Source organism: Melozone crissalis, unplaced genomic scaffold (assembly GCF_028551555.1).
Source record: "Melozone crissalis strain CALT ecotype California unplaced genomic scaffold, PUWL_Pcris_2 ptg000036l_1, whole genome shotgun sequence".
NCBI classification, from domain to species: Eukaryota; Metazoa; Chordata; class Aves; order Passeriformes; family Passerellidae; genus Melozone; species Melozone crissalis.
In genome coordinates, this window is record NW_026535814.1 from 14,358,672 (window position 1) to 14,371,613 (window position 12,942).

At 58.3% G+C, this 12,942-nt stretch overlaps 2 protein-coding genes across 3 annotated transcripts; one reads left to right on the top strand and one right to left on the bottom strand.

Annotated features, from left to right (window-relative positions):
• Positions 1–243: 243 nt before the first annotated feature.
• Positions 244–5,445, bottom strand: GALT (galactose-1-phosphate uridylyltransferase). The gene is made up of 12 exons (XM_054283445.1): positions 5,368–5,445; positions 4,910–5,079; positions 4,758–4,833; positions 4,578–4,626; positions 4,211–4,340; positions 3,873–3,929; positions 3,451–3,573; positions 2,484–2,616; positions 1,970–2,053; positions 1,108–1,262; positions 917–1,009; positions 244–400 (listed from the first exon to the last, which is right to left on the bottom strand). Exons 1-11 carry the CDS (start codon positions 5,420–5,422, stop codon positions 953–955), a joined length of 1,089 nt encoding a protein of 362 aa, XP_054139420.1. The 5' UTR covers positions 5,423–5,445; the 3' UTR covers positions 244–400; positions 917–952.
• A 136-nt stretch (positions 5,446–5,581) lies between these two features.
• On the top strand, positions 5,582–9,080 carry SIGMAR1 (sigma non-opioid intracellular receptor 1). Of its 2 annotated transcripts, XM_054283416.1 has the most exons (4): positions 5,582–5,732; positions 6,468–6,668; positions 7,188–7,280; positions 7,549–9,080. In XM_054283416.1, the coding sequence occupies exons 1-4, from the start codon at positions 5,582–5,584 to the stop codon at positions 7,773–7,775; spliced, it is 672 nt and encodes a 223-aa protein (XP_054139391.1). In that variant the 3' UTR covers positions 7,776–9,080. The 2 variants fall into 2 exon arrangements, with proteins under 2 accessions (XP_054139391.1, XP_054139392.1); XM_054283417.1 differs by lacking the exon at positions 5,582–5,732 and having other exon boundaries at positions 6,570–6,621.
• Positions 9,081–12,942: the final 3,862 nt, after the last annotated feature.

The following is a 12,942-nucleotide window of genomic DNA, read 5'->3' on the forward strand; positions in this document are numbered from 1 at the left end:
CTTCCTCTGCTTCCCACTCCTCCAAAGCCTGCAGGGCTCAGAGACAGACTCAGAGCTCCCCCCAGGGAGGAAGAGGAGGCAGCGCAGAGGCAGGGACACAAGCAACAGGTATTGGGCTGCCAGCACAACCCCTGAGCCCCGTGTTACCCCCCACCAGCAGCTGGGGTCTTCACCAGAGACCCCAAACTTCCCACCTAGGACTGAGAGCCACGAAAGCACAGGCAGAGGCACTTTGCTTCAGGTTTTATTGTCCAGCGGGGTTGTGCCCCTCCACGGGGCAGAAGAAATCCCAGTCCCACCAGTGAGACTGGACTGGTAAGGAGGGTAAGCCCTTCAGTGGTGGTAGGAGCATGGGGGCAGAGACAGAGCCTGGGATGGTGAAAGAGACAGCGAACACCACCTACACAAGAATGCCACAGGATTAGACCCTGAGTCCCCAAACAGGCAAAACCAGTCCCAAAAACCAGCCAAACTGTGACAAGGTTCAGGAGAATCTGGGAGTTCAGAGGACTCACAACCGACATGAATTCCCAGACCTCAGTTGTCACCACTCCCAGCTGACTCGTGGCCTCACTGAGCACACCAAACAATAAAATCTGAAACCTCTACTCTTAGTGCAGCACTGTGAAGCCCACCACTAAACCACGCCCCTAAGTGCCACATTTTTTTTTTTTTTTGTTAATACTTCCAGGCTACAGGGGTTCCACCACTTCTGTGGGCAGCCTGTTCCCATGTCTGAGCACCCTTTTGGTGAAGAAATACTCCCAGCATCCAATCTAAACCTCCCCTAGCACAACTTCAGGCTACTCCCTCTTGTCCTATCATTAGTTATCAGGGAGAAAAGACCAACCCCCACGTGGCTATGACCTCTTTTCAGGTAGCGCTGGGAAGCAATAAGAACCCCTCTCACACTCACATCGGAGGACTGGGTGCTCAGCTGCTCCCATCACACCTACTCAGCCCTCTTCTTGTAGTGCACCTCGGGGAGGCTCCTCAGGCGCTCGGCTGCCTGCAGGGCACAGCACAAGGGACAGCCGGGGGCTGCTCGCAGGGACAGCCCTGGCACACAGCCCCCTGGGTGCCCCAATCCCCCTGAGCTGCACCCACCTGCTCCGGGGTGAGGTCCCTCTGCGCCTGTGCCAGCATCTCGTACCCCACCATGAACTTGCGGACGGTGGCAGAGCGCAGCAGGGGGGGGTAGTAGTGGGCATGGAGCTGCCAGTGCCTGCAGTCCTCCGCCAGGTAGGAGCCTGTGGGGGCTCCTGCAGGGGGTAGATGTTGGAATTCAGGACATCTGGCTGTCCTGGATAGCCAGGATCCCTGCCAGGAGGCTCAGAGACCCTGGCACAGAGCCCAAGACGCCCGTGACTTTGATTATGACCCATGGAAAAAGTTAACAACTTTATATGAGGATCTGCAAGCCACAGAAGTATAAGTAGAATAATAATCAGTTTGTCATGGGGAGAAAAATAGATTTTTTGGGGTTTTTAGAATGGGGGTTCAGGGGGCAAGATGGAGGAATCTGGGTGTGCCCAGCCTTTCTCCTACTTCTTCTTGGCTTCCATCTTCTGCTGTGATGTTGGCACTTTTAGATCGGTTTAGAGTAGAAGCTCACTGTCTAACATAGGTGATAGGTATTGGGAAGTAATTGTAAATATTGTACATATAGTTTTTAGTATAAAAAGATAACACCACCCTGGGGGAGGCAGAGTGCCTCTGTCTATCCTGCTGAGTGGACCTCAGCTGGACAGGAGAGAGAATTTTATAGATAAGAAACAATAAACAACTTTGAGACCGAGAACTGAAGAGTTCTGACTCCTTCTTTGACTGCCTGGCTGGGAAAAGAGACTTTCTAAGGCATCTCGGGGTCACTCTGACCAGCAGAGATCCCGAGAGGTAGAGGCACTGCATGAGCCACAGGGAAGAGACAGGGATGGGAATGAGAGGATTGCAGAGCCACGCCACTCACCGTGCCAGCCCATGGAGTAGGGGAAGGAGACTTCGAAGAGGTTGTCGTACTTGATGAGCAACCTCTGCATGATGGAGGCGAGGCCTGCAGGAAAGTGACAGTGATTCACACGCCGAGCTGGCCAGCGGCTTGTCAGGTGTGCAGTGGGGTCACCCACAGCACCGTCCCTGGGTGGACATAAGGGACAGGCAGCAGGGATGCACTTGGGAATTCTCACCCCTCCCCACTCACACAGGGAGCCCGAGAAATGCAGCAGGAGAAGCCTCTCCCCAAAACAGGGAGCACTATGTGCTTCATGACCCCAAAAATACACAAGTGCCACGAGAAGTGCTAGTTCTTATCCTAACAACTAGTTCTTATCCTAACAAAACAGAGGTGCCATTCCCCTCCCCAGCTAAGCTCGGCAGCTCCACCCCAAGGACACAAGCCCTCCAGCACCAGCATGGCTGCCTCATAACAAAGGTCAAGCCCAAAGGATGTGGGATGGGGTACAACAAAGCTCAGGGCCACTCACTGTCCCTCTCACTGTCACTGAGGTCCTGGAGGCGACAGACATGGCGGCGGGGCAGCAGCAGGGTCTCGTAGGGCCAGGTGGCCCAGTATGGCACCACGACCAGCCAGTCTGCATTCTCCACCACCAGCCGCTCCTGCAGGGCACAGAATCACAGAATCAGCCAGGTTGGAAAAGACTTCTGGAAAAGATCACCAAGTCCAGCCTATGATCTAACACCACCTTATCAACTAAACCATGGCCCTGAATGCCACACCCAGTCTTTCTGACTCCACCACCTCCCTAGGCAGCCCATTCCAACACCCAATCACTCTTTCAGTGAAGAATTTTTTCCTATGTCTAGCCTAAACTTCCCTGGCACAGCTTAAGACTGTGTCACCCTGTCCTGTCACTGCTTGCCTGGCAGAAGAGACTGACCCCTCACTGAATAAAACCTCCTTTCAGGGAGTAGCACAGAGTGATAAGGTCTCCCCTAAGCCTCCTTTTTTTCCAGGTTAAACACTCCCAGCTCCCTCAGCTGTTCTACATATGGATTGTGTTCCAGATCTTTGACCAGATGAATTTGAGCATCTCAACATCCTGCCTAAATTGAGGACCCAGAACTAGACACAGCATTTAAGGTGGAGCCTCACAGTGCCAAATACAGGGAAAGAATGGTTTCCCTGGTGCTGCTGGCCACACTATTCCTGATCCAGGCCAGGTGCCATTGACCTTCTTGGCCACCTGGGCACATGTTGCTGGCTCATGTTCAGCCAGCTCCAACCAGCACTTCCACATCCCTTTCTGCCTGGCCACTGTCCAGCCACTCTGTCCCCAGCCTGGGGGGTGTTACACACAGTGCTTGATGGGGACACAAAAAGTCCCAACTCCCCAGGGCACTCCTAGGGCCCATCTCCTGGGGGCTGGGGAGCCCAGCCCAGCACACACCCAGCTCCCAGGGAGGGGATACAGACAACATCCATGCCTTCACCTTTCGGCGAGCCTCCTGCTCAGCGTACTCCAGCAGCATGGGCACCCCGTGCTGGCTCAGGTGCTGGCGCTGGCTCCGGTCCTCCAGGCTCGCCTCGTTCGGGAGGAAACTGCTGGCCCACACCTGGGAGGGACATTGGGGCACAAGACTGAGGTGCTCATAGTCCGCACTTGCAGGGGTATCCCTAGTCCTGCTGCTCATCTGGAGGTCCCTGCTGCCACCAGGTGGAGAGTCTGGCATGTGACAGGCACAAGGGACAGTTCTCAGAGGGAGGGTGACAGGACAGACATAGGGGAATCCTCATTGTAAAAAGCTTCGGGACCAGGGTAGGGTGACTGCCGTTCACATCTGCCCCCAGGGTTTGTTGTAGGGTCACCACAGGGACCTGTAGTTTAGCCAGGTCAGAGGTGGGACAGCCTCACCTGGCAGTGGGGGTGCGGGTTGGAGCAGCCCATCATGGCTCCCTTGTTCTCGAAGATCTGTGAGAAGAGGAAGAGGTGCAGCTAGCAGGTCCCAGCCACAGAGCCCCTGCTGCAGGCTGTCCTGGTGTCCCCAGCACAGCAGGGAAGCAACCTGCAGGAGGACAGAGCCTCACACCCAAGGGTGTGGAAAGGCTCAGCAGGGCTCAAAGGGCACAAAGGACACAAAGCAAGAGACCCACACACAACTCGGATCCTTCCAACCCCAAGTACTGCCAGAGTACCCAGTGCTGGCCTCCCACCTTCACCCCACAAAACAGCAGCCCCCAGCAGCCCCACACCTGCACCCAGGGGTAGGAAGCACCCAGCTCCGTTGCCAGCTCTGCCCACGCATCGACGACAGCCCGGATCTCTGGCAGGGACATGAGGGGCAGCGTCAGGTCCGACCAGGGGTGGAAACACATCACCTTGCTACAGAGGAAACACACTTAGCTGTGACTGTGGGTGTCTCCAGAGACCCTCACAGCTTTGCTGGGTGCAGTGGGATGAGGGACAAGGGACAGGGCCAAAACCCCCAGATTGACCCCAAAACTGAACAGGTGCGTACAGTACAGGCACTGCATGAGGGGAGCAGACCCAGCCCAGCACCATTCCAGAGGTTTTTGACAAATTGTGTCCCAAACCCGCTGGAGCCATGTAGGTACTTACCACACACCCCGGGCTGGGGCAGCTCGAAACAAGGGGTGATCATTGTCATCTGGGGAAGGACAGAGAGGGGACAGGGAGAAGGTGCTGAGGCAGAACCCAAGCGTCTCCAGGCCACCTTGCAGCAGCCCTAGGCTCCAAGTCGGGGGGTCCCCAGCAGCCTGCTCTGCTCCCCAAAGTTACCAGGCTCTGGAGCATCGGGCTGCAGTGCAGGGAAGTCATTCGGGAAGACGAAAGTACCCTCGTACTTGGGGTTCACCTGCCGGAGTGAGAGATGGCATGAAGGCAGGAGGGGGTGGCAGGGGCAGCCCGGGTCCCTGTGTCCCTGGTGGTACCTCGCCGTTGGCCCGGGTGGCCCCCGGGCAGAGGGGGTTCTTGGGGTCCCAGCGGGGCACATCCTCGGGGGGCGGCTTCTCAAGCTGACCCTGCCACGGGCGCTTCACCCGGTGGGCCGATACCAGCACCCAGTCGTCCCGCAGCGGGTTGTACCGAACGTGCTGGTGCTCTGTGGGCAGGGAGAGCAGTGGCAGACCACCCCCCCCCCAATGGGGGCACACGCACCCCGCCCGCCAGGCCCCCTCACGGGGCAAGCAGGACGGTCTGCCTTCTACACGCCGCCCGATGCCCTCCCTCAGCTTCACCCCTCCCTCAGCTTCTCCCCTTCCTCCCTGTCCCAGCCCGGGAGCCCCGCTGCTCTGGGCAGGGAAGGTCCCCGCAGCTCCCGTCCTGGGGCCGTGCTGGGCCCCGCCGGGGGTCTGAGAGGAAGGACGGAGGAAGGCAACCCCATCCGTACCGCTGGCACGGAAGCGATCGCCCGCCTCCGCAGCCCCTGCCAGCGATGGCTCCATGCCTTCCCACTCCCGGAAACCCGGCGGGCTCGGCCCCCTCAGGCTGCCGCCCCGCCCCGCCGCGCCGGCGCAGCCGCCCGGGCCGTGCGTGGCGTGGCCGCGGCGGGGGCGGTCCCGGCCCGGGTCCCGCTCCCGGTGCCGGGGGCGGCGGAGCGCGGCATGGGCGCGGCGTGGGGGCGGCGGGCGCTGCGGGCCGGGCTGGCGCTGGGCGCGCTGGCGCTGGTGCTGCAGGGGCTGCGCGGGTGGCTGGCGGCCAAGCGGTACGAGTTCAGCCCCGCCGAGATCGCACAGCTCGCCCGGCACCACGCGGGTACGCGCCGGCCGTGGGGACGCGGAGGGGCGGCGGGGAGCGGGGCCGAGGAGGGATGGCGGTGGGGATGGGGATAGGCAACCGGTTGGGGATGGAGAGAGGAGCGGGGGACGTGGCGGGGAGCGGCGGCCTGGGCTGGAGGGGGGAGGCGTAGCCGGGACGAAGGACCGAGGAGAATTCGGTACAGGGGGGTCGGGATCATATGGGGAATGGGGCTGGGGTCAGGGAGGGGCAGAGAGTTGGACCTGGGCAGCGAGATGGGAGAGGGAGGGCATCGGTACCGGGGAATAGCAACAGGAAAAGCGGGGTGGAAGATGGGACTGGAGCAAAGGGGAGCAGGGCAGCGGCATCATCCAACCTGGTTGGGGCTGAAGCTCCAGGTGGGTCAGGCCCGGAACTTCAGACGAGGACTGTCCCCGTAGGGCACAGGGAGTTTGGTCAGAGCTGCATGTCAGCAGGTCAGGGACACTGTCACGTTATTTAGATTTCCCGTATTGCCCAGCACCTGGGATGGGCTGTAGGACTGGAGCACCCGGTGCTGCTTATCCTCCGTCACCATCCAGGCAGGCGGTGGAGCTGGGTCAGCGGGAGCTGAGGGCTGGAGGGAGGAGATATCTTCCCAAGGCAGACCTCTCCAAGGGTGCACTGAAACTCTGTGGCTGTGCAGGGGATTCAGGGTGTTGCTCGGCTGAGGTTTTTCTGTGCCAGGGACTTACAGTGGCCGTGGGTGTGCAGGGCTGGACCATGAGCTGGCTTTCTCCAAAATCATTGTGGAGTTGCGAAAGAGGCACCCAGGGCACATCCTGCCAGACGAGGACCTGCAGTGGGTGTTTGTGAATGCGGGCGGGTGGATGGGCTCCATGTGCCTGCTCCATGCCTCGCTCACCGAGTACGTGCTGCTCTTCGGGACAGCTGTCGACACCGGGGGACACTCAGGTAAACAGGGGGACTGGGGTGCTGGCAGGGGAGTTCTCTGAGCTATTTCTACTCCATTCTTCAGGTGCAGCTGGCCATGGTGTGCCCAGCTCAGGGAGCCCACTGCTTCACTACTTGTATGGGGTGAATGATGCTGGCCAAACCCTCCCTGCAAGGGGACCAGCCCCCATGGTGTCCTGCAGCATCTGCAGGTCCCTGTATGTAACATGCTGTGTGGCCAGGACTCTCCGCATCCAGCTGGCAGGCGATGGCAGACATCTCATCTCCCAGTGCTTTAGGAGGCAGCAAATGCCAAAGAAATTAGAAATAATGGGGCTTAAGGACACTGAGCAGCCCTGGCTGGTGGTATATGGCTCTTCACACAGACAGTGAGGGTACCGGAGCTGTTGGCACTTCTTGGTGTATTGAAACAGTGGGGCTGCCATCCTGACCCTCCCGCTCCACGATTCAGACCACACAGACCTCCTGTGCTGCCCTTGGCAGGGAGACACTAAGGCAGTGTTGTCTATCCTCCCACAGGTCGCTACTGGGCAGATATTTCTGACACTGTCATCTCGGGGACATTCCGGCAATGGAAGGAGGGGACCACCAGAAGTGAGATCTACTATCCAGGTAAGTGCAGCACTATGGTGACCTGTGGGCTGCATCCATGTCTTTGGGGCACAGCCATTTGCTGTCATAGAGCTGGCAGAAGCGAAGAGCTCACGATAGAGCAGTTTGGGTCCCCAGTAGCACATCTCAGCATCTCAGTGGGTGGCAGGAAGAGAAAAGGGAGCATGGCTGGGGTGGGCTCAACTGTGCAGGCTCTAATCCCATGTCTCGCATTTGGGTGTGATGTGGGGCAGCCCCTGGGAGCTGTGCTGGTTGTGTGTTTTGGCAGGGGACACCATCGTGCATCTGGCGGGAGAGGCCACGTCAGTGCAGTGGAGTGCAGGCACCTGGATGGTGGAGTACGGCCGGGGCTTCATCCCCTCCACGCTCGCCTTCGCCCTGGCTGACACCCTCTTCAGTACTCAGGACTTCGTCACCCTCTTCTACACCCTGCGTGTCTACGCAAAGGGGCTGCTCCTGGAAGCAAATGCCTTCTTCAACACCTTTGGGTGCTGAGCCCGTCTCACCAGGGCACCCTGCTGAGCCCAGTTGGCTCCTTTCCTCCCAGCCATTCTCTCTTCCTCCCCAAGCCCAGGTTCTAGCAGAGGCAGCAGGAGATCCCCTGTGCCTTCCCCAAATTGTTCTGTCCATTCCCCACAGGCCAACAGGGTGCCAGGACAGAGGGACCTTGGCAGTCCAGCAACACAGAACGTCAGTTCTCTTTACTGCCTGCCTGTCCCTCCTTTCTATCGGAGTCACATCCTGCTTTTCCATCCCTCGGGGCTGGAGTGGCCTTGCAGTGTACAAACACCCCTGTGTGCCCTCAGCATGCAGCGGGAGAGAAGTTGGAGCTGGCTGTCCCTGGGCCCCAAAAGATTTCCTCAGCTCCTGAGACATCAGGGGAACGATGCTGCCCTCGGGGCAGGGTGCACAGGGTAGGCCAGACCAGAGCACCCATTGCAGAGGTTGGCCAGTGAGTCCCCCTTGTCTCTGGCAGCCTGCCGGGACTGCGGGCAGCGCAAAGTGCTGTGTCCAGCTGGCAGCGTCTCCCGTGGCTCCATCCCTGCTGATGAGGGTTGGCAGCACACAGTGTCACCCTGGCACAGGGCAGGATCTGCGCTGAGACCCCCTGGCAGTGGGGGGATGCCCAGCTTCTGTGCTGGAGGGCCCCCTGCTCCCCTGTGTGTCACCTGCCCTTGGGGATAGCTGGGGCTGGAAGAGGGTCACTTCCCCCCAGTCTGGCTTCTGTGCTGGAGGGCCCCCTGCTCCCCTGTGTGTCACCTGCCCTCGGGAGTGGCTGGGGCTGGAAGAGGGTTGCTTCCCCACAGTGCTCTCCAGCCAGTGCCCCCCAAGGGGGAAACCCACCGTCTGTCGCCTTAATGGAGACCCCGTTCTGCGTGGCCTTTTGGCTATGCATGCACCTGGTGTCCTCGAGTGCCCAAATGTCTGTACTAGCTCAGGATGGGATCTCGCCCCTCAAAATGCTTCCCCTGGCTGTGAGACCCCCTGGGGACAGCCACTCTGCTCGGCTCCCGGCATGGGATCCCGGCTGCCAATAGAGTGCTGTAATCCTCCAGCCAAACCCCGATGTGCACCCTGCTTGTACCCCTGTGGTCAGACCCGTGTGAGCTCACTGCTTGGTGGAGGGCTTTCACCTCCATTCTGCTGCCAAACACACGAGTGTGTTCCTGGCCACCCAGGCCTGTAGCATGTTGATTCTCCTGCTCCCCGGACTGTCCCTGTTCTGCTGACCAGCAGCCCTACACACGGGCTAGTTCTTAATTTGCTACCTGAAAAGAGATACCAGTAATAAAGTTGTTCATCCCACATGATTGGGTTTCTGGGTGAGTCTCTGTAGCATGTTGAGCCCTGGCACAGTGAAGGCCAGCTCCAGCCTCAGCAGCAGTACTGCTGACGGCTGGGTGTCCCTGGGGAAGCTGGTTCATCACCCCATTCAAGGTCCCGGGAGCTGGGAATATGTCGCTGGGCAGGATCAGCCCTGCCTCAGCTCCCGGGGATTGGCAGAAGATGGTGCTGTTACTCCTCTCGCCGCCGCAGTCACTGGTGACCAAATGCGTGGGCTGGTGCCAGGTCCTGCCTCCATGGGCAGTCCCGGAGCTCAGGGGGCTCCATCGTTTTGAGGGATAGTGGCAGTGCTGAGTCTGTGGCCTCCCGAGAATGGTTTGGACCCACACACAGTGGGTGGTTTTGAGAGGTTTGCACACACACACACAGGAGGTACACATATATGCTGTCAGACACATCACGCATGTGTGTGTTCACAGATCGTGTGTGCATTATAGGTAGAACAATTTTCAGGTGGGGCTGGTACACATTTAAAAATGACATCACATTTATAAACAGGCATTTATCACACATTTATAAACAGGTATCTCCCCATACAGAGCAGCTGCAGGTGTGTGAGTGCTGGGGCACGTGTGGGTAGGACACGTGTGTGCGTGGGTGTAGCCAGAAGAGTTTTGTTCCTCTGTGTGTGTGTGCCCATGCAGGTGACACGTGTGTGTCACACCTGTGCGTGTGCACAGCTTGCACTACACATGTGTGCTCATGGATGGGCAGGCTGTGTTTTTGTGCGTATGTGTGTGTGTGTGTGTGTGTGTGCGCGCACACGCATGGGCAGGCTCTGTGTGTGCACATACGTGTTTTCCTGTGGCTACCAGGCCTCCCTGGCCCACCCCAGGCTGTTCCCCGGGGTTTGGCAGGGCCCTGTTGGGGCACACGAGCAGTCCCACCCGAGCTGGCCCGCGCGGCAAGGCGCTAACTCAGCAGCTCGTATCAATACCGCTCCACTTACAGCGAAGGCCGCGTAATGAAAATCCGATGGGCACGCTGGTGGGAGTAAATAAGTATGCCATTAAAATAAGAAAATCAAAGCTCTGGACAGGTCTTTTCTCTTGCCCATTGATTTCTTTTATTACGGAAATATTGCTGCTAAATAACATTAGTGTGAACAATCTCAGCAGTGTTTTCTGTAGCTCCCGTGTCAATAACTCCACACCAGGCGGGGGATCCCCCCCAGCCTGGCTGCAGGGCCAGCAGCCCTGTCCATGCAAAAGGCTGCTCTGGGGGTTCCTTCCTCAGCATTCCCAGCTCAGCTGGGAAGAAAGAAACCATGACAAGCAGAGAAACCACATAGCACAGGGTAGCTCAGGCAAATGCCAGTAGGGTGGAGCTGGGCATAGACCCAGGCACCCTGGCTGCTCTGCTGCAGCAGGAGGGGTTGTCCCCATCCCAGCACAGAGCACTGAGTGCCAGGCATTCATTAAAGGGTCACAGAAAGCATCCCTTTCGTGGTTGCAACCTCTTAATCAGGTAAGTGTCTCCAATGACCAGCAAAGAAGGGATGAGTTCTGGACACAGCAAGTTCTGCATGCTGTTAGTGCCTCTGCTTCTTCTTCCCGTGAGTCTTTATCCATGCCCAAATCCATGCTGGCCTGACCCAGCTGCCTGCAGCATTTGGTTCTCATGGAGAAACTGAGGAAGAGGTTGGAAGCTCATCTTCAGTCACCCAGCTGCAGCACAGGGCCAGGGCTTGCCCCTTTCCCCCTTGGCTGCCCGGGGACACAGCATCCATCAAAATGTCCACAGGCAGCAGGTACTCCTTGGAGAGACAGAAGATGTGACCAGGACACACACAAAATACACACCCTTTGGTGTGCAGAGGCCGCATGGGACCCCAGGACACCCCCAAGGGCCACCAAACCCTTATGGAGTGGCTGGAGATGGGCAAGGAGTGTCAGCCACGGGCACCTGCATCCTGGGTCTGACTCTACCCCCACCCCAGCTGAAGCAACCATGAGGGGCATCTCCCCAGAGCTGTCACCAGGACTAATGCAGATCGCTGCCCTCTTTACACCTTCCCCCTGCAACTTGCTTTATCTTGCTGTCCCTCCACATGCAGTGGGTATTGATCAGCCCTCAGGATCTATCTCTCGATTCCTCCTGAGCTATCTCTCTGCTCCAAGTATCTCTCACTCTGCTGTGCTGTCTGCTGTGCCCGTCTATACCCTCACTATCCATCTGTGCCGCCTCAGCTGCAGCTGTCAATAGCCATTTGGGGAATTTCTCTCCAGCTGGGAGCATCACCAGACCCCATGGGTGCAAAATGCTGAGCAGCGGGGCAAAGGGGACATGGTCCTTCTTGCTTGCCCCAAGGAGAGCCTGACACACTTCATGACACACGTGCAGAACCCCAGAGCTGCTGTCATCACTGTGGAGGTTCTAGAGAGGAGCTGAGTAGGACAGGTCCCTTGGTGGCCATGCCCAAGGCAATGGGACACACTGCACCCTCTGGAGACCTTGGTGCTGCCACTAGCTGGCCTGGGTGCTAAACTGACCCAACCCCTCTGCCTTGCAGAAGGGGAGCTTCCCCAAACACTTGGGTTCCTGTTGGGCCATGGAGAAGTCATCACATCTGTCTCACCCCACCCAGCCCAGCTTTCAGTGTGCAGGGGATAAGGCACAGCCCAAAGCAGAGGGTGCAGCACAGTGGGGTGCAAGGCAGCAGCACTGGGAAGGGAAGCTGGAACCATGGGGTCCTGTGTAATGAGTCCCAAGGGTCATCTGGCCCTGTGGATCATTCTGAAATAGGGCCAGGTCTCATCTTCCCAGCAGCAATTCAACAAGAGTGCCACACTGACCAGCACTCAGAGGGGCTGGCAAGCACCAGGAGGTCCCTGCCTCTGCCGCAGCGGGATGGGATGGGCCAGTGCAAGCTACAGCTGTCCAGCACTGAAATAGGATGGCCGACAGCTAATTTATCTCCTGTGCAAAGATAAACAGCGCCTGGGGGCCCCGCAGGGTCGGGAGCTGCCCTGCGCTCCCAGGGAACCGCCTGATTTTTCCAGGAGAGCCTCCCTGGTGAGTATGGTGCACTGTGTCACATGCACTGAGGTGCCAGAAGCTTAAGGAGCCCTGAGAATCATCAGAGCCATGGCAGGACATGGGGTAGCTGCTCAGGAGATGCTCATAGGGAAACTGGAGAGCACAGAAGCAGCAGCTTTTCCCCACAGAGGGAAGTGGTGAAAGGGACAGAGCTGAGACATGGAGCCTGAGAGCGAAGTCAGCTCCTGCCATTAGCATGGCCAGTGGCTGGTTTTCCTCAAGATTTCCTTTCCTTTCTTTGCTTCAAGGAAAAGGGAGGACTTGGCTCATGCTGGCTGCCCCTGACCCTTGCAGCACACAGGTGGCCATGGAGGGGACAGAGCCACCAGCCCTTGCCACCCAGCCTCCTGTCATCCCATGCCACCAAAACCCAGTGCAGCAGTAGGAAATCTCAGTGGCAAACTGCTCTGGCTGTGGGATGGAATCAAAGCCACTGTCCCTTGTGCCCCAGTGTTGTGGGGCAATGCTGGTCCCTAAGCTGCCCTGGCCAAAAAAAGCCCAAGGAAGAGCAGGTGCCTCCTTTGCCTCCTGGCAAAGTTTCCTCCATAGAGAAAGCAGTCAGGAAAATCTGGCAGACAGGCAGGTGGAGGGAGAGTAAGGAAACAGTCAGGGGATGCTGCCAGCAGGCAGCACCCAAGGCAGAGAGATGCCGTGCTCTCACCTTGTTCTAAATCCTTGTGTGACATCTGCTGACACACTTGATGATACCCTGGTGCCACAGTTTACCCCACTGCAAGCAGGGACACAGGGCAAGCCAGGAGCACTGAGCCACTCCTGT